Source organism: Misgurnus anguillicaudatus, chromosome 23, assembly GCF_027580225.2.
Source record: "Misgurnus anguillicaudatus chromosome 23, ASM2758022v2, whole genome shotgun sequence".
Lineage (NCBI taxonomy): Eukaryota > Metazoa > Chordata > Actinopteri > Cypriniformes > Cobitidae > Misgurnus > Misgurnus anguillicaudatus.
Window position 1 is genome coordinate 14,131,853 of NC_073359.2, and position 21,873 is coordinate 14,153,725.

Consider the following 21,873-nt stretch of genomic DNA (forward strand, 5'->3'; position numbering starts at 1 on the left):
GCTTCATGTTATGAATGTAAACTGGGTAAAGTTACTGCAGTTTTATTTTAAGCAATAAACAGTATGATAAACATTGTAGAGGTCCTATAAATGACCCATGTGTATGATAAAATTAAGTTTATTATTTATTACACCTTTTTTACACCTTTCAGAACAGAGAGGAGGAGTTGTTCCTGAAAGCTGTCTCGCTGTGTCATACGGTACAGATCAGTTATGATCAGGCAGATGGACCGGGAGACCCATTCTGTCATTCCAATGGCTTCTCACCTCAGATGGAGTATTATGCGTCCTCTCCGGATGAGAAGGCCCTAGTAGAAGCCACCAAGAGGTAAGATCAGAGCTGCTAACACTGTTTGCATCCTTTGTTCAGGCACGATTACAATGCCAATAAATCCTCTTTTCATTTATTTGAAATAATTGCTCACTCAACAATAACCATTCTGTCATTAAGGCTGGAAACATAAGTAAATGCAGACTACTCTTCTGGCTATTCACAAATAATTGTAAGCATTGTTTTGCCCTGAAAACAGTCACAAAGGTGCAAGTCATAATGCAATGCATAATGCATTGCAAGGGTTGCTAGTTATCAAACATGTATTTGTGTGAACCAGTGATGCACTTAAAGAAAAATACGTCTGCATTTACGTACATACTGTCCCTCAATATGTTCCAAACCTATGACTTTTAACATAACTTATGCTCTCTCATTCATCACAAAATAACAAAACAAGACATGTTTTGATTTTATGTTTTGTTGCATTAAACTTTTGTATCAGTGGCTATAATAATAAAATAGATGCTTAAAAAATGTAAAAAATGTAATTGCTGTCAGATATCTCAAATAAGTTCTCAAGTAGGGCAATCATGGTTAAGAAATTTGGCTGACGGTTAATTGTCTGATAAAATGTGATGATTATGACGATTAATTGTCTGTTTTATTGCTTTGACATTTAATTCTCATATTTTTTGTTTGTTTATGAAATAATTTGTTGTAGTTATTTAAATTTAATCTTTTGCGAAGTTTACCTGGCAGGAAATTCACATAACACATATTTAAAAGTAATTATGTAATGAATATATCTTTCAAAAACTGAATATACTTCATAAGAAATAAACACAATAAAGTGTCTGAAAAATAACAGAAAATAAAAATGCAATCAAAATAAACCATACTAGAACAGGGCTTAAATAATAGCCAATTTTACTAAGGTCATATTAGTACTTGACCACATGTCTGAAGTGGCTGCCAAAAAAGTAATTCCTTACAGATTCCTTAGCATCATTTACTTTCATAAATTTGAAATTGCTATTTTTAAAATTTATGTTTTACCTGGAAGTTCATACTGCTTTTCAAAGTTTTGAAGCATTTCTTTAAATGTTGTTGTTTTTCCACTGTATTGAATGGCTTTGCAATGTATCACGTTACACTGTCAGTTAAGGAGTGCCATCTGATGCGGTCTCATTAATATAGGCGCTGCAGCTCCCCTTGTGTTTTTTAGATAGATGTGCAATCATTGCAGTGATCTGAAATTTGACCTCATCGCGAATAGACAATTTTTTTATCATTGTGACAGCCCTATTCTCAAGTAGACAAAATGACTGCTAATGCTCATCCTTTTTTTAAAATGTACAGGCAGCTTTTAAAAAACTGTCAGTTAAATGATAAATACTTTACATATGACCAAATTCATATTGTTATTCTGCACGCACAATAAATGTGGTTTTTAATTTATTTTATTTAAATGAACCGTGTTATCCACACTTGTATTGCTAAACATTTTCAGAAAATCAAGTTGCCGCATGTCGAAAAACTCTGTGCTTATGCTCTTTAGCTAGTGTGGATACTGATAGGAACATGTTCCTTTATTCATCATTAAAATGTAAAATCAAATGAGGCCATCTCTACATTTAAACATTTATAACTTTGTGTAAGGCAAGGTCATGTTATAATTAACTGAAAATCTTGTTCATTTTATCTTGTCTATGTTTTTAAACTTTAGGATGGGTGTCACATTCACAGGAAGCAATGGAGAAAACATGGAGATTAAAACATTTGGAAAAGCAGAGAAGTAACTAATTTCTGCATTTACCTCAGATATTTACCCTAATATAATTGAAACCGTTTTACATGGTAGTAAATGATGTTGTCATTGCTTTTAGAATTTTGTTTTTAAACAGCTGTCCTTCTGCACACAGATACAAACTTCTTCATGTTCTTGAGTTTGATGCAAATCGCAGAAGAATGAGCGTGATCCTGCAGACGCCCTCAGGCATGAAATTTTGAACACGTGTATTTGGTGGTTATTTGTTGACTGCAGCAGATGAGTTTGTTAAATTTACACTGTCTTAATAGGTGAAAAGGTGCTGTTCACAAAAGGAGCTGAATCAGCAATCCTCCCGTACAGCACTAGTGGAGAGATTGAAAAAACCAGAGTCCATGTGGATGAGTTTGCTCTGGTGAGATTATTGAATTTTTTTTATATTGTTGCCTGTCCAGTTCTTAAAGGGCATATACCTCTATTGCCAATGCACTTGAGGATTATGCACAGACATCTATTCTTTTTGTACAAAGCTTTGTAAAAAGTTTTGAGTAGTTCACTGAATCATAAAAATAAGCTGTTAATTTTCATTCTAAGGCCATTTAAGATGTATGAGAATTTTTTCATTAGCAGATCAATAGATTTTTACCTAAAACCTTGGTCCTTGGTGATTCATAAAATAAAGTCCTCAAGATCCATCTATCTGAGACTATGTTTACATTAGTGTGGTTTACTTTTGCTACAATTATGTCTGGCATGCAGACTACTCTGGGGTTTTCGATCTTTTCAAAATTGAGACTTTGTAAATGCAGCAGACCCTGTTTTATTTGAAAAATTTTGGAGTTGCAGTGTAGACGGACCTAACGAGAGACTTATGTAAACAAAGCGGTGGGTGCCCACATTCAATCCTTGACTGCATGTTCTGGATCATTGCGTATCCTATCCTGATTCGTCAAGCCACTATCATATGATTACACTACCAAAAGATGACTGACCAGCCGCAAGGACTGTGTAAATAATAACATAGAGACAGAACTGCAGGCTTTGCAGAGTTTTAACTTTTTAAGCACTTTGTGTGTGTATTAATGACACAAACACTCAAAACAAGCACATAAGTACTAGGATACTTTTCTTGCCACAAATGAGACCATATAACATGACAGCAGGCTTTAACGTGACAGCGTGTCATTTTAAAGGTTTGCACCCTAAATAGTGTACATAGTGCCACCAACTGTTGCCACATATTATAACTGCTATACCAACTTTTTATATGCACCCTGATATATAGTGTTATAAGTGCTTTGTTTTTAGCTGCTTGCATCAGCATGCTCTGTCTGCTTCCCTCACGTGCTGTATAAACTCAGTGCTGAGGCCAATAAAAATCTAAACAAAAAAAAGAAAATATCTTGTATTGAGGTCTCACGTTAATGAAGTATGCAGCAGGAGGGCACACATACGCTTGTGTCTGGATGCTTCAGACATGCTCAACATCCTGTCATATTAATGGTGTATGGCAGTAAGCATGACTGCTTGTCAGCAAAATGTAAAATTTACGAGACTATGTGAAGAGTTTAGTTCCAAAACACGATAAACGCCATTTAACATTTTTTTTACCAGAGCCCATGCCCAGAGCTGTTTATTGGGTGCTACGAATTTCTATTAAATGCGTCTGTACGTAGCTCATAGCCAATCGTTTCATTTATACCAGATGACGTATGTAGAGCAACATAAATTCAAACGTAAACTACTTTATCTGTACGTGTGCAAACAGCTGAAAGCTATGCAACTAAACCGGTAGCTATATATTGTATTGAAAAGCAACACAATTTAGTGGCACTGTGACAACCACAGTACAGGCATAATGACAATATGATATTAATAAAAACCACTTACCATTTATAATTTAATTGTACTTCGTCGACGACGATGCCTAACAGGTTGGTCCTATAAAACTCTGTGGCTATCATGTCTTGCCATAACCAAACATCCTTCTTGGATATGAAATTGTTTAACGCAAAAAGTTGCTCTTTTTTAAATAAACTTGCGTTCAAAACTACTTAGAACACTATCTAAGGCTGCATTGAAAAGTAACTTCGCGTCTACTGTCTGGTTGTATAAACGAAACTGCTTCGGTGTGTCGCATAGACCTTATCATCGTCTTGCTGCCCCCTCCCTGTTCTGTGATTGGTTCCCTATTTCCGGGGCAAAAAAGGTCCATAGTTTGCTAGACTTCATTCTGTAGACAGGTTCAATGACATGTATTTTTCAAATATTGAAACATATTGACAAATAATTTTTAAAAATGACTTATTATTGAATATCTGAGAATGTCTGTTAAATCTGAAAATTCCGCTTCTGGCTTTAGCCCACTGATAACATCTTCTTAAGCAAACACCCCTTTGATGGCTTGCACCTGCTCCAGAATTATCTCATTTGCTGTTTGGAGCACCAAATGATTACGTACACTATAAAAATTAATTCTACATTAAGAATCAAATCTGAAATACGAAAAAGAACTTATTTCGTTATTTCTTTACAAAACCAAAACAAAAAGCAAATAACGACTTTATATTCATATTTTCGTTCTATTGTCTCTGCCCAAATTAAAAATGGGGAATTTGTGCATAGAAACAATAATATTATTATAAACGTAACATTCTCAATTTCCAATGAATACTTTCATCTCCTCAGCAATTTCGATTTTGGCCTGCTTTCCAGCAGCTGACCACTAAGGAGTTATGTCATCGCTTGACTGTAGACATCCTCCTATGCCAATTTGGTAGACATCGCTCAACCATATCTCTGATCACTACTTAATACCAACAAAATTCTATTCACTTTTAATTTAAATAACAAAAATACTCTGCAGGTTGTGCATAGGGCTTTAAAACTGCAAACAACACATTACTGGGACACTGGTGATCCAGCTGTCTTTGAAAAGCATTACTCAACCCTAAGAAACTTTCAATGATGCTTTAGCATCAAAAGGCAGCTCTTATTATGTTATACAGGGGAAGCACATTTGCTCCGTCCAGCACAAGTACAAAGCAGAAGAAGAGAGATGGCGCGATGATTGACAGGTCAATGACAAAGGAAAATGCACTTGAGCACTTACAAAAGTGCTTCTGTCTAACAAAAAAAAACTTGTTTTGGTTTGTTTAATAAAAGCGAGTTTGGCATGTTTTTGCACACGTTCGTTGTATAGCAACAATGTGACATCTTTGTTTGTTTGCTTCTGGGCCATCTAACTTGCGAGTGATGTCTTTACTTTTAGGAGGAGTAAAGTGCTACATATATGGCTTCAACAAACAAATGCATTTACACTTCGTTTTGTCTGGAATAGTTTTGCCTAGACCACCTCCTGAAGTGGTTAAATCAGATAACTTTGCTGAGCATATGTTAAGCATGTGTCAGTGGTTCCCCTTTTTCATTATAGGTATCATTGGTTTTATTTTTGCACAGCTATTTCCTTTTATATGATAGTATTGTTTGTTCCTCATCTTTTCGTTTTTATGTAGAAGGGCCTGCGGACACTGGTGGTGGCCTGCAGACACTTCAGTGTGGATGAGTACAATGAAGTGGACCGAAAGCTTTATGAAGCCAGAACGGCTTTACAACAGAGAGAAGAACGGCTTGCTGAGGTCTTTAACTTCATCGAAAAGGACTTGGAGTTGGTGGGAGCCACCGGTGTGGAGGACAAGTGAGTCAATATAGTAATGCGTTAGACATACTGTACATTCTGCATGCACTGTTTGCAGCACAGTAAAGAGTAGCACAGCATGCGTTGGACTCAACAAACAGACTACGTTCATACTGCGGATTTGGCTGATATGTGACCCAGATCTGTCTCTTTGCATGACAGTGTAAACAGCGCAAACAACAGCGCAAACAATTGAATTTGATCTTTTCAATTCTGATTTGAGCCACTTACATATGTGGTATCTAAATCAAACACAGGTCAGATGTTTTGCAATGCTCAGTCTGAACAGTCATATCAGAAATCATCTGAAGTTTAGTAGTAGAATTTAAGTAGTCAAAATACTATTATTAATAATACTAATATTTTTTCCAAACCCCCCTTTGCTGGTAAGTGCAATGAGAATCTGATATAACCCAAAATAACCTCTGTTTTTCTGTTTCACAGAAAACATTTTTACTTTTTATGACAGGTATCAGTTATCAAAGTAATGATTGTGAAACTCTTCAATCATGATTATTGAATGGACTCACAAAGTCGTTAGTGAGTCATTGTGTGACTGCTGCTAATGCAGTTTGTCATGCCATGATGAATTGTGGGGCTTTCTTTAGACTGAAGCTCAACCACATGAACTGCAGCCAGGCAGGGAAACAGGAATGTGCTAATCATACTGCCGTGACTATCATTGTGATTTTCATGAGCTTTTTTACTTATCATTTAAACCATTATGGCTACCAATTGGCCTGCAACCTAAACGCAGTCCTCCTTAGTCTACTCAGTAAGCATCTGAGAATTTTGTAATTTAGTCGATCAAGCCAGTGCAATATTTAAATATTCAAATGCAAGAAGACGAATGTGGTATTTGCGCACTGTTTGAGAAGTTTTGTGTGCACACACACCCGAAGTACATGCCCGAAATTTGCACCTCAGACCTCAGCGCAAATTAATTTCTCTTTCACATCTCTTTCATGTCTCAAATGAACAATTAAAACATAAATAAATATTGTGCGAAGGTATAGTACCAGTCATTGGTTGAGCTGCATTTGAATTAAAAACGGCTAATATTCATTGTTCATTGTAAATTATGGCTGCACGTGGTTTATTGCTTTAGACGAGTGTTCCTCTGATTGCATCTGTGAGTATTTATAACAGCTAGTGTAGAACACCTCAGATTTAAAAAAATATTATGGTGGTTTCAGGTGACTTTTCCTATTGCTCTTCGCGTTGCCTCTGTTTTTAAATAAAGTCAACATGTCGGCTTACGTTAATTTCCTCTCCCCACATCTCATTCATGGCGGAGTTGTGGGTTGTAGCTTTGAAACCCGTTCCAGTTGGATTTATTCTTTTAAACTGTGTGTATTCATCAGAAAAACAAGAAATTCGGTTTAGTAATGCTTTCTCTTCGCCTGTCAGTGTCCGCTCAGCAGGGACTCTGAGGTGCGCATGCCACTCCTTCGAGACAGACAAATGACAGAGGCACTGCAATCGGTTAAAATCTTAATGGCATTAATTTTCTTGCAAACACATTTAAACACTAAGATGGTACAGATGTCATTTTTATTAGTCGTGCAATAAGTCTGTTAAGTAATTATTGTGACAGGGCTATTGGCAAGTATCCTTTTAAACAGTCTGTTCTGTTGTAAGTCAACATAAACAATTCAGAAATAAAACATTCAATTGGATTATTGGTCTTAAGGTGACACAGACTAATAAACCTGCAGCTTGCTGTTTTAATTTGTAAACACAACAAATTAAGCAACAAAGGACAAAGAAAATTGTATTAAGGATTAATCTATATTTAATTTATAGTTAAGTGAATAAGGTAATTAAATGTAATTAGGTAATCAATAAAATAACTAGGCCTGTTTTATTTATTACTTTTAGTGAGTGTAAAATTTTTAGAGGTTAAGTCAAATTTTGAGCCAGGCCAGTAGATAAAATGGATTGAGCCCTGATATGTAAAAAGTTAGATCAAGACCTTTTTATAGTGGTAACTAGTAAATAAATGTAGATATTTGGATGTCGGTCTACAGGTAAAACCTGATGTTTTAATAAAACCTTTGGTAAATGTAGGTTCTTATTGATCGTTACTGCACGTTATTCCTTCTTTTCCCCTAATTACGTTCCAAAATCTTTACCACCTGGCACTTCTAGACACAAACACACAGAGATCAGTAGGGGCTGCATTGTGGTTTAATGAGGGTGAACTGTATCTGTGTTTAAAGTGGCTGTTAATCTGCACATTTAATAAGACCAAAGGGAAAACAAGTCATTAAGATGTCTGTAATTATGTTGTTGGCATCTTATGCAGCATATTACTCTTGTCCCGAGAGAAAATGCCAAGAGTGTTCTTTACCTAGTGGAATCAACACATAATGTGGAAAAAAAAATGTGTTTTTATGTTAGTCTTAAATTATTGTATGATTATAGGCCGTGATCTTACTGAACATAAGTAAAATTTGGCCACTTTGATACAATGACTTATTCAGCTTAGAAAAGGCTGCATATTCTGGGTGTGTTCAAATAAAATGTATCATACAGTATAAGTCTCACAAAGGCAATGTCCTGGTCATATTTTATTTCAACATTCCTTATGCAATTGACATATTTATTACAGAAGTTTAATTCACTTTGTCCACTATCACAGGACTGTATTAAAACAACAGTAAAATAAAATAAGACACCTTTGGTTATGCTAATTGTCTTGTTATACTTGTTGTGATCACTGTAGTTAGTGGCCGAAAATAAAATGATTATATTAACGCTAAACTAATCGTTCTGTGTTGTCTAGGCTACAGGATAAGGTTCAGGAGACGATTGAAGCCCTGCGGTTAGCTGGAATTAAGGTGTGGGTTTTGACAGGTGATAAACATGAGACGGCAGTTAGCGTAAGTCTCTCATGTGGTCACTTTCACCGCACTATGAACATCTTGGAGCTTGTGCAGCAGAAATCAGACAATGAGTGTGCCGAACAGCTCCGTAGACTGGCCAGGAGGTACAATACATCCACACACTCCTTCACATTAATTTCTTCCTTGTCTTTCTCTGATTTTAACATTTTAAACCATTAATGACATGCATAACATCCACTGGATACTTCCATCTTTGTATGTTTATATAATTCATTGATGGGGTCCAAATTGTTGACCGTTCAAACCAAATACAAGTGTCTACACCAAATTTTTGACTACAAAATGTAGGGGCCATGGCACAACCCTTTTTTAAGATGTCAAATAAATCTTTGGTGTCCCCAGAGCACATATGTGAAGTTTTAGCTCAAAATACCATATAAATAATTTATTATAGCGTGTTAAAATTGCCACTTTGTAGGTGTAAGCAAAAATGTGCCGTTTTGGACTTTTAAAAAAAATGCAATTGAGCTGATGAAATTCAAACACTGATCACAATGATAGTGGTTTGTTGCAATTAAAACTTAATTGTGCTTTTCTCTGCACTAAATGGGAGTGCTGTGGTTGCTGATAGTGCAGATTAAGGGGTGGTATTATTAAAATAAGAGCTCCTTATGACATCATAAGGACAGCCAAATTTCAACGACCTATTTTTTCGATGTGCTTGTAGAGAATGGTTTATCAAAACTAAGTTACTGGGTTGATCTTTTTCACATTTTCTAGGTCAGTGTTTCTCAAACTTTTTCAGCCCAAGGACAACTTTATCTTCCATTTTTTTTCTGAGGACCACCAGAATCCAACTCTAACACGCCCCTAAAACACTACAAAAAAGGAAGGATAAGCTAAATTTAAGTTTAATATGCAACTGTTTCAAGTCAAAAACTTAGTCTTTAAACTCAAATGCAATGCTATGTTCAGAAATGATTATATGAATTTTATTTCATTTGAAAAAGTAAATGTGAAATGAGTTGCAGTTTAATATGAACAACAAACTGCACATGTGAAGAAAAACTGCAATTAAACATACTGTAACAGCCTAGGTCCCATGATACATGTCATTCCAAAGAGCCATTAGTTTAAAACTGAGGTGGTGGGTATATGAAGTCTATGGTTGTAACTATGGTAACAATAAAATGCTGAAAAAAAATTCCCCTTAATCTCCAAAATCACTGAAATTACAGGGATTTTACACATGAAACAAAAACTAGTACATTTCAAAAATAATAGAGCTGTGGATTTTAGCTGCTTTCAGTTGACGCTTGATCTTTTCTTTTGACTCCTCTTTGGTTTAGCCACCGATCCATTTTTACGTTATTAAAACAGAATGGCATGACCTGATATCACAGTTTCGCAAGTGCATTAAAAATCTACTTAAATAAGTCATGATTTTGTATAAAAACTTGCCTACTTTAGGTCATCTTTTGGCAGACCACTGGGGGGGTTTGGCAGACCATTAGTGGTCCGCGGACCACACTTTAAGAATTACTGTTCTAGGTTGATAGAAGCACTGGAGACCCAATCATAGCACTTTATACATGGAAAAAGTCAGATTTTCATGCCATGACCCCTTTAATTAAAGTGAGAATAATTAATGAATATTTTTACAGCTATCATTTAACTTTAGAAAGCATTTTTTATCCACGGGAGATTGCATGTTTTGTTGAATTAAAATAGTTTTATGTACTAGAATAACAAACAGTAAATTCATTAAAACAACAGAATTACAACATAACTATGGGAATTATGTTGTGACCAGAAATATAAATAAAATAAATGTAAACTGTTATATATTTTAACATCTTCAAAGTATTTGTTGGAATCTAACAAAAAAAAACGACAGATACACTTATTTCAAGTTGATATAATCAGCAAAGTCAATTTAAGAAAGTTCCAAAACAAAATCTTAGCAACCAAACTAACTCAATATTAATAAATTTGGCACACACAAAATCAGTATATGTAGGAAAAATATAATATCGCCCTACAAAGCCAAAGCTCAGTAACTACACATTTGGTCAAAATTGAGTTAAGGGTTGAAATGGGCTTTGTGAGATCTATTGTGTCTTGTGACACAGTCTCCTGGTTCAATTTGGTCCCATTTCAGATAAACGTGTGTGCCAAAATTGCAGTAACATGTTTGACTGGCTGGTGTAAAAAACTTTAAGGACATTTTACACAAGTTACTGCCCTTAGCCTTTGTGGGGCAGTGTAGTTCAAAACAGTCGTTCACTGTAGGCTTTGAAGGGGACTTCTGTTAAAGAAAATATATCGCCTGCAGTTAACTTTGAGCTTTATCATTTTGCATGTATTATTTATGCTCTAACAGCAACATTAGACACTAACTAAACCTGTGACCTTTAATACACACTGTAATGTAGCTCACTGTAATAGTCACAACCAGTATCATAAAATATGTTGTGATTGTCATCCATAGATTTAACAGTGTATTAATATTTGTGCAGGATCAAAGAAGATCATGTTATTCAGCATGGACTGGTCGTGGATGGGGCCAGTTTGTCTCTGGCTCTGCGAGAACATGAGAAACTCTTCATGGAGGTGTGTAAGAACTGCTCGGCTGTGCTTTGCTGCAGAATGGCACCTCTCCAGAAAGCCAAGGTGGTGACCTTCCCCTCTCTCGTATGCCTGTTCACATTTCACATTGGTCTTGTAAGGACAGGGATCATGTGCTCTAGTATGTCCTCACCCAAGCTAAAGTTTCCCACATTGCCCTGTTGTTTTCATAGTATTGGTGTTAATAGCTTCTGTGTGTTTGGCAGGTGGTGAGACTTCTGAAGACTTCTCCAGAAAAGCCTATTACGTTAGCCATCGGGGATGGAGCCAATGATGTCAGTATGATCCAAGAAGCTCATGTTGGAATCGGTAGGTGTCTGTTTAGCAGATAAACAGAAAAGCAAACATGGCTTTAAAGTGTGAGATCTATGAGACACTGTTTGCAATTAAAATGTTAATGTATCTAAAGTAGTTAATTGCATCCTTTCGCAATCAGTCTAACAGAAATCCATTCCACTCAGGTATCATGGGGAAAGAGGGAAGACAAGCTGTAAGAAACAGTGACTATGCAATCGCGAGGTTCAGATTTCTTGCCAAATTGCTGCTTGTGCATGGTCATTTCTACTACATTAGAATAGCAACCCTTGTGCAATACTTTTTCTACAAGGTACATTTCCTTCTGCCATTTGCACCGTCTCTTTACTACAGATGTGATTGTATTCTTATAATGCAATTCTTATAAATTTCTTTACTCTTGCAGAATGTGTGCTTTATCACTCCTCAGTTTTTATACCAGTTCTTCTGTCTGTTTTCACAACAAGTAAGTACCTCACCATCAGTGATTTGTTTATGCCCTGAAGTAATTTAAATTGCTGTCATTTTCTGTATAAGTGGTTTGCATACTAAGGTTGTGATTAGTGTTACTATAGACTAGGGAATAACATCAGACTCCTAATGCCATGTATAAAACCGTTTCCAAATAATTTCTGTTAAAAGTTCAATTGACTGAAATTATTCTAATGATTTTATCTCTCAGGGGCGATATCCCAGACAGGGTTTAGATGAATCCAGGACTAAGCCTTAGTTATAATAGGACATCTAAGTAGTTTTTACAAACAAACTTTACAAAAATCAATACTGGTATGCATCTTGCATACAAAAACAATTGCACTTATATATGTTCAAATGTTTCCGTGAAAGGTGTTTTTAAATTTAGGCAGTTCAATCATGCATTTTTGTCTAAGACTCCAGGAATCTGCCCCTCAATGTTTAAAGTTAGGTATGTGGAAGAAATAGTGATGTTGATGTTGTGCCAACTTTAATTAAAAAAGTATATTTTTTTACAATTATTGTATCATGAATATACAGTATACAATTTCTCATAAATATATTTACAATTTTAATATAATTTTGTAATGATATTTCATGATTGTTTGATTGACGTCATTGATTTTGGGTATGTGTAAAGTGCTTAACCCATGTTTTATTGACAGCAGTAGCAATTTGTGGCCCTATGAAAGAATATGAGGTTGGGCCCTCTACCACACACGTTACTACACTACATGTTACTATGATCTTTAAGGGGCCCAATAGTGCATGAGCTCTTAGAATTGTCTTACCTTTCCCCCCCATAGTGACGCCCCTGTTTGGCAGTAGTGGCAATCTGCCATCGGTAAAGCCATTAGACCACAAGAGGACTGATATTAATTCTGACTCTCTCTTAGCACCTCTGCTGTCGATCAAAGAAGCCAAAAAGTGTGTTAGCAATAGTCAACAAACATCTACAAGGCTGTACAATTCAGATTGCATCATTATAGAGTAGGCATGCAATTATAGAAAAAAATCAGATGATTTAAGCCAGAAGTGAGGTATTGTATGTATGATATAAGCCATGTGTGATTTGCAGTGTGGATACTTGAAATGCTGCTTGTATTTTACAGACCCTCTATGACAGTGTATATCTGACGCTGTATAATATCTGCTTCACCTCTCTGCCCATACTGGTGTATAGTCTGTTTGAGCAACTGGTGCATCCACATGTTCTGCAGAGCAAACCAGCACTTTACAGGTAAAAAGATTTCAAACTTGTTAGCAATTAATCCTGGATAATAGATTTCATGCCTTTATGTATCTCAACCCTAGTATAGCACTCTTATTTGAGTGTTTATGAGGCCAATAACATTAATTAGAGTACAGGAACTAGGGGACTATCAATGGCAGTAAAATCATTTTCTGTTTGTTCATCAGAGACATCAGTAAAAACTCAATGCTCTCCTTCAAAACCTTTTTGTATTGGACTGTACTGGGGTTCTGCCATGCCTTCATCTTCTTCTTTGGGTCTTACATCCTGATGGGAGAGGACACCACGCTTCTTGGGAATGGACAGGTCAGGACTTCTCTTCAGCTTCATCTGAACCTTGTCTCTCATTTTATCACTCAAATTCTAACACTAAATGTGCCTAACACTGCTGTTCTGTTTCCGCATGACTTTTTGGATGTCTTTTAATTAAACCTGTCTACAGTACACTTACGTTTTATTTACACTTCATTTATTAATTCAGCAGATGCTTTTATTCAAAACAGCTAACAAATATGTGGATCACAGACTAAATTATGTAGCCACAGTAGGAGCGCAGAAGAGAATTCATTAGACATTAGACATTAATAACCATAACACAGCCTTAATGAGTATTGATTAACTCCAGCTTACAGACACAATGCATCAATCCTTAAAGGAATAGTCTACTCATTTTCAACATCAAAATATGTTATCACCCCAACCAAGAACTGTTGATACATCCCTCTATCATCTGTGTGCGTGCACTTAAGCGCTGCGACGCTTAGATAGCATTTAGCTTAGCCCCATTCATTCAATTGTACCATTTAGAGATAAAGTTAGAAGTGACCAAACACATAAACGTTTTTCCTATTTAAGAAGAGTAGTTATACGAGCAAGTTTTGGTGGTACAAAATAAAACGTAGCGCTTTTCTAAGCGGATTTAAAAGAGGAACTATATTTTATGGCGTAATAGCACTTTTGGGAGTACTTCGTCTCGGCGCAGTAACACCCTCCCTCTCCCATTATGAGAGTGAGAAGGGGAGCGGACTTTTCAGGCGAGTCGAAGTACTCCCAAAAGTGCTATTACGCCATAAAATATAGTTCCTCTTTTAAATCCGCTTAGAAAAGCGCTACGTTTTATTTTGTACCACCAAACTTGCTCGTATAACTACTCGTCTTAAATAGGAAAAACGTTGATGTGTTTGGTCACTTCTAACTTTATCTCTAAATGGTACCATTGAATGAATGGGGCTAAGCTAAATGCTATCGAAGCGTCGCAGCGTGCTCCAGCGCTTACGTGCACGCTCACAGATGGTAGAGGGATGTATCAACAATTCTTAGTTAAGGTAATAACATATTTTAATATTGAAAATGAGTAGACTATTCCTTTAATGTAATTACACTGTTATCTGATAACATATAGTCAGAGGATATAGGCTTTTACTTATTTTTTATCCATATTCTCTTTTCTTCTGCTTATCTCTTTCTCTGTTTTGCTGTGCATGCTCTCAGATTTTGCGAGCTAACAAGCAACTGGTAAGAATTGACTGAATTCCAGTTGATGCATGTGTTCTTTATAAATAACCAGCTGTCTGTGTCTCTCTGCATGAGTGGCTCTGATAAGCGTTCGATTTCTGTCATCCTCAATTACGATCAGACCTGGAGGCGTTCCCTTCAGCACTAAGCTTTGCATGACAGTAAATGGCTTCCGACAGGCCGGAATCTCGCTCTTACTCTCTCTCTCTCTCTCTCTCTCTCTCTCTCTCTCTCACACTCTCTCTCTCTCTCTGGTATTAAGTGATTGAGGATTGTTTGTTTTATTTAGAATAAATTGAAGCCCTTCCGATATTTTGCAGAACTAGACCACACAACATGTTTAAAAACACCATCAGCCGCTAGAGCTGTAGAATAGGTTACAATATTTTCAAATGTAAGTTTCTTTCTTTCAGATGTTTGGAAACTGGACTTTTGGTACTTTAGTATTCACTGTGATGGTTATAACTGTGACACTGAAGGTAAGTTTATGTGTAAATGCAGCGTTGCATAGGTTTCTATATTAAATGTGAGCTTAAGGTTAATTTGAACTGCTCTCATCACAGCTGGCTTTAGAGACGCATTTCTGGACGTGGATGAATCACTTTGTCACATGGGGTTCCATCGCCTTCTACTTCATCTTCTCCTTGTTTTATGGTGGCATCATCTGCTACTGTATTTCTGTGTTTTCACCTATTCAAATCAAGTTTATTTAAATACTGTTTCAAAGCAGCTTTACATGAATGATGAAGAAGAGAAACCACATAAAATAGGAAAATATAATATAAAGAGATGCCCAACTCATGGTTTTCTTGTATTTTTTAATTTATTTATGTACTTAAGTTATCATAAGATCAAGTCACCACATACATACTTGGCTTTTGGATTAGTTTTATATATTAGACAAATAAAATTTATTTAAATGTATTGACTTTACTAACTTTTAGAAGCTTTGCCTGGACTTTCATTGACACTAATTGCAGTGTGATTATTTTCCCCTGCCAGGCCATTTCTTCACACACAGGACATGTACTTTGTCTTTGTCCAGCTACTGTCCAGCGGTTCGGCATGGTTTGCTATAATCATCATCATCATAACCTGTCTGTTTCCTGATGTCATCAAGAAAATCTTTTACAGGCACCTGCATCCAACCAGCACACAGAAGTCTCAGGTGAGCTTAACTTTTCAACAGAAATGCTTAAAAGGAGAGTGTTAATAATTATGTCTGTGACTTATGACTGTGTTTATAATAAGGAAGGTTTATGCTTTCACAGATAAAACTATAATGTAGTAAAAAAGCATAAAGATTATCTCACAGCATTACCACTTGCCCACCATCACTCAAACTCATAAGCATAATGAGACAGACACATCACCTAAAACTATTACGTCATTACAGCAATGTTATACTCATACATGACTTATAATTTATTTATTATATATTCACCAGTAATGGAAACTATATATTAGTATGGTATCTACAGAGAAGGTAGTAATGAATAATGGCAGGTTTCAAGCCATGCACTGAGGCTGTATGGTTACCTGTATTGGTTGCCTTGTTTGACCAGGTCTTTGTATGATTAGTTACTGGATACTTCCTTACTGTTATAGCATTACGGTTCCTCATTCAGGTGAAACTGTGAAATTGTTTATTTTAAGTCAGACTCTTTCTCATTTGAGAGTTAAAATCTGTGCTAAACAGTTTACAGCTATATTAAAAGCCCAACAATGTCGTTCATCTGTGATGGTTGCTCAGATGGCTGCACACTGCATGTGGTGAAGATGTAAAATAACAATAACCTGTGAGTACAGTCTAGCACAGAAGACTTGTTGATAAAACTGCCCAAAACATTTCCATTCCTACTTATTTTTGATATAATTTTTTTTCTTTATAGTACTTAGATATGTAATACGCATTCACAGTATATTTGTGATGCTTTCATTAATGACTTAAATTAAGCAATATTGTTAATATTGTGAAGGTCTATATTTGGTTTTTGTCATGTCATTAGACTAGTTTTGCAACCCTTTTAGTCTCATGGCTTGCCTTAAAGCTAAATTTTTTATAGTGCTCCTTATTAAATCTTCTGCTTTTCCTTCATGACCTTTTTATGTTTTAAAGAACATACATAGTCAATCAGATTCCCTATTACCGCTGCAAGTAGTACTGCAAATACCATTATTTTGATTTGTAAATTAAGATTATTGTATTGAAATTAAGTAATGGTAATATTGAAAATACAGCACTATAACATTATTTGTTATTGACAAGTAAGAAATCAGTGACATGTTGAAATGCATTTCTAGTTAAAGTAAGTACAGTAATATTTAAACATATCTGTTTGTGATAAGTTTTAAATACCTGCTTGCTGAATGTGCATGAATACTTTCATTTTTATGTAGCTTGTCATATTTGTTCATGAATTGAACTGTCAAGTTAAACCCATCAGCAAAAAGCAGGCTAAGTTGATTTCAAACACTACTCTTTCACTTTTACTGCTGCTCTACAGAATGAGCTCTGATGCATTCGGCTTCTGTGTAGTGAAAGTCTAGTGGCACTTAGTGTTTATGAGTTCCAAATGCATATTATATACCACAGGAACAAAACATTTTTAGGTACAGTTATGCTCCAAATTATTCATACACATGCCACATTTTTAATTGTGGTGATTTTTATTTGGTAATGGGAAACTTCTGACTGTAAATGGCACAAGAAAGTGGCCAAAGACTGTAAGACATGTTGTTAGTAATATTAATGAAAAATATCAGCTATTGTTTCTTTTTTACATTTTGACAAAATGTCTTATTCCCAACGCACCTGAGCCACTTCACACTTATTCTTTTTGCATAATTCCAGGCAAATTCAATCTTCTACATCATTTTAAATTCTGTTTACTTTTAATATGTTAACTTTTAGTATTTTCTAGAGCAGTGCTTCCTAATCCTGGTCCTCAAGGACCCCTCTGATAAAGTTTTACATGTCACCTTATTTAAAACACCAGATTCAATTTATCAGCATCCTTCCAGAATGGTTAACATGGCTGCGTCCGAAAACGCCTACTTCCATACTACACTCTAAAAATGGCTGGGTTATTTTTGACTCATAATGGGTAAATATTGGGCAGAACACATGCTGGGTTAAAAATTACCCCATGCCGGGTTAAAATGCAATCATGGATTATAATAACCCAGCTGTTGGGTTAAAACAACCCAGTATTGGATCAATTTTAACCCAGCCTTTGCAAAAGCTCACCTGGACAAGGAATAATCCATCTTGTCATTGATTCTATGGTCTGACGAGACAAAATTAAGTTGTTTGGACAGGGATGTGGCTTTGGTTTGGAGAATAAAGGGGAAGCATTTAACCCCAGGAACATCAACCCCATGGTTAAGCATGGTGGTGGGAACATGATGCTTTGGTGGTGTTTCTCAGCCAATGGGCCAGGCCAACTTGTAAAAGTAAGTGGTATCATAAAAAAGAAGATACTACATTAGGATTCTGATGCAAAACATTAGACAGTATGCAGAAAAACTTGACCTGGGCACACCGATGGCCGACTTCGGTCCTGGAGGGCCGGTGTCCTGTTTAGCTCCAACCACAATTAAACACACCTTAAGCAGCCAATTAAGGTCTTACTAGGCATACTAGAAACTTTTAGGCAGGTGTGCTGAGGCAAGTTGGAGCTAAACTCTGCAGGACACTGGCCCTCCAGGACCGAAGCTGCCCATCCCTGCCGTAGACCTTCCAACAAGATAATGAACCAAACCACACAGCCAAAGTGGTCAAGAAATGGTTGGCAGAGAACAATATCAACATTTTGGAGTAGCCAAGCCAGAGTCTAGACCTAAATTCAATTATAATTTATGGAGAGAACGAACGACCAAAGTGATGGCATGGAAGCCTTTCAACCTCAAGGACCTGGAGATCCACGCAAAAGAGAAGTGGTCCAAAATCCCAGTGGTAATATGCAAAAACCTTGTCACTAATGGTAAAAAAATCGGACAGCTGTGAAGAAATGTTAAGGATTCGCCATTGATTATAGAGAAACGGTATGAATCATTTTGGACATGGGACATTTTTTCAAAATGTAAATAAATGAAAAAACAGCTATTATTTTTTTAATATCTCTTAACGTATATCTAATATATCTTGTGTCATTTTCAGCCAGAATATGCCTATTTGTCATATAAAAATTAACCATAATTAAAAATTTGACCTGTGTATGAATAATTTTGAGCACAACTGTATATGTGCATATAGGTAAATATAAATGAAAATGGTTACATTTTCCTGTTGGTTTTGTAAGACTTTTGACTAAAATAAAATGATAAATGCTCCTCCCAAGTTGGTTAATGCATAAATGTAAGCTTGTAAAAAACAGACTGTTTGATTAGATTTTAATGTTTTTACGTCTTGCATTAAAGTGAAATCTTTTTTGACAGTTATTGCTGTTTGGTTAAAGTAAATGCATATATTGAAATTTGGCATAGACATAGTTACCAAATTGTGTTGGTACTACAGAGACTGAGAAAGACAAATTTAGTACCTAGCTAGTGATACATTTGACACCTCTAAGCGATACAGCACAGTTCTGTGGCATTAGCACGCGTTGCCCTGCGGATGACATTTGCTAGTTTTTAAGTGTATGTTTTTTGCATCCGCTGCTTGTTTGCTGCCTTTGTCATTTCTGAGTGTGTGTAGATTGAATGTGACCTTTAGGACATTAGTGTCTAACTCCACATGTGGCTTTCTCCTCTATCTGACTCTCTGTGTGTTCTGTAGATGTACACCAACCGTGTGGCTATAGGTGATGACTTCATCGCACTGCAGCCTCTGTCCAGAGCCAAGACTCAACTGGGCAAGATTAGGTAGAGTAGGAGAGATACTCTCATCTGCATGCAGCAGAATAAACTAACCGGCGTTCATGAGAGCAGAGGCAGTGATGTAACAATTCTCCCTGCATGTAAACCCCCACCTACGCATGCATGCTTCTGCAGGAACGATTTTAACAAACCACGAGCTTGTTTACAGATATGTCTTCTTGAAGCAACTCAGCATGGCAGCCTAAAATAGTTGCTTTTTTATGAAAATATTTATCTGGACTGCATGCTCCTAAAACATAGTTTTCTTTATTGAGCCTCTGACAAAGAGCAGATAAAATGATCTCAAATTCAGCTAAAGAGAGAGATCAGTCCTTCTTTGTTTCTTGGCTTTAGCTGAAAAGAACTACCTTAAAGTGTATTCTGTGACTTAAAAATCTGTTTCTCGCAGTGGATTTGAAGCATTTTCATGCTCATTCATTTTGTTTCATACACGTGCTAGACTTACTGCATTGTTTTGTACTTCAGATGGAAGAGGATAAGATTTCAGTCAGCTCAGAATATGACATCTTGTCATGTGACACTGGCTCTTCCTGTGTTGCTGTGAACCTGAAGCGAGAGCTGCTTTGGGTGTTATGAGTGTGTTTTATTAAAGGGGTTGTATTATGCCCTTTGTCGAAGTCGTGATCTTTCAAGGTGTACTAGAATAGATTTTTATTGGTTAATTGTTAAAAAAAATACTTTATTATTTTAAATGATTGCTGCAGCTTTCTTCCCAGTCTGTTTCCAACGCTCTGTTACTTCCAATCTGTCCACCTGTTTCTTGATGTAAATGTGGACGCCCCCATCTTTGAGCTTTCCTGTTTATGACTTCCGGTGAGCCACTAAAGCTAATGGTAGTCTGTTGCGAAGGACACAAGTGTGCCGTTTTGACTGGCTGTTTAATGTTTATTATGAAATCCAGGAAGACCGACATAATTTGTGCAGTTAGGGGTTGCCATTATAGCTAATACAAATGCAGTAAATCTCTAAAAACATTTGTTTTAACCATAATACATGCACAAGAACTGAATTGTAATTCCATGTGCAAACACTCGACTGACTGTCCCATTGTAAAGATACTGGTATGTCTCTGTGCTTTTATATTTGTAGACCTCACCTCTGATCAACAACAACACGAAATGTTTAAATATATCTTTATATATCAAGCCAATTTTAACTTTCATCCTCACACTGGTTCATACATGGCAGCTGTAGTAAATATTAACTGTTTAAATCATGTTTTATGCGTGCTCCCGCTAACACTGTTTTCTACCGGCTGGCTATTGAACCAGAAGTCTCGCACCGGAAAGTAAAGCCGAAAGTATACTAGGGACGTCCGTGTATGCGCGCCGTCCGCATGACGTCATTTTCGTCATCAGGAGGGTCCGCGGCCGTCCGCGCGGACCGTCCGCGTGCAGCCCAAAATTTGAGACCGCGCGGACAGTGCGCGTACAGTCCGCGTACAACAACGCATGCGCGTGAAAATATTTAGACAGGACACTCCACTATAAACAATTATACAAAGGAAATAGACAGCATTTGCACACACACTATCGTTTTTCTTCTTTAACTTTTACTTCTTCCAAGAACAGAAAGCTGTGGAGCATGTTTGTTTGATTCCTGTTCTTTGTTGTCTTGTTGTTTGTTCTAAACTGTGTTTGCAATGGTGGATCAGTTACTTTTCTTCACCTATCCTAATGTTTTAATGTACTGTAAATGTCTCCAAATCAGTGCTGCCCTGACAGCCTGTTAGACTAATAATTTGAATAAGAAATCACTTGTATTGCGTACAGTGTCGAACGCGGCCATCCGCGTGTAGCCGCGGGGACTATACTCGGAAAGCTGCGCGGACGCGTGCCCGCGCGAGCCGGACGCGGACGCGGAAAAAAAGTATACCCGGGCCTTCAGTACGTCACATCACTTAGTTTCGCATTCGAGAAAAAGGTGGATATGAAACCCTTTCTTTCGAACCTCTGATTGGGCAAGCTGGCCCAGTCAGTTGTGAATGGACATTCACTTAAAGTGTGTGTTGGAGCTGTCTTGCCCCCTACCATATTTAGCTTACGAGAAAGCGCTGTAGCTTCTCACATGTAAACAATGGCATCAGTCCAACATGCAGAGTGATGTTCACACAAATTCACCGGTAAGAGTGCCGCATGACAGAGGACAGCCATGTGTTAAAAACTGTACAGTTTGTGTAAATCTCACTGCATGGTAGAGCGCATGAACTCCCATACCAAGTTATAGTTCTGCCTGATGCGG

At 36.7% G+C, this 21,873-nt stretch overlaps 1 protein-coding gene across 2 annotated transcripts in view; it reads left to right on the forward strand.

Annotated features, from left to right (window-relative positions):
- The window catches only part of atp11b (ATPase phospholipid transporting 11B), a 53,884-nt gene that overhangs the window by 21,802 nt on the left and 10,209 nt on the right, over nt 1-21,873 (forward strand). Inside the window, exons 14-28 of one of the 2 annotated variants that reach the window (XM_073861626.1) lie at nt 153-328; nt 2,001-2,069; nt 2,197-2,270; nt 2,354-2,457; nt 5,558-5,739; nt 8,528-8,731; nt 11,108-11,261; nt 11,423-11,525; nt 11,678-11,823; nt 11,917-11,976; nt 13,097-13,224; nt 13,404-13,542; nt 15,165-15,230; nt 15,315-15,417; nt 15,753-15,919. In XM_073861626.1, coding sequence (XP_073717727.1) covers nt 153-328; nt 2,001-2,069; nt 2,197-2,270; nt 2,354-2,457; nt 5,558-5,739; nt 8,528-8,731; nt 11,108-11,261; nt 11,423-11,525; nt 11,678-11,823; nt 11,917-11,976; nt 13,097-13,224; nt 13,404-13,542; nt 15,165-15,230; nt 15,315-15,417; nt 15,753-15,919 — 1,875 coding nt within the window. Of the gene's footprint in view, nt 1-152; nt 329-2,000; nt 2,070-2,196; nt 2,271-2,353; nt 2,458-5,557; nt 5,740-8,527; nt 8,732-11,107; nt 11,262-11,422; nt 11,526-11,677; nt 11,824-11,916; nt 11,977-13,096; nt 13,225-13,403; nt 13,543-14,727; nt 14,752-15,164; nt 15,231-15,314; nt 15,480-15,752; nt 15,920-21,873 lie in introns of those variants that run through there. The other variant, XM_073861625.1, reaches the window with a different exon arrangement.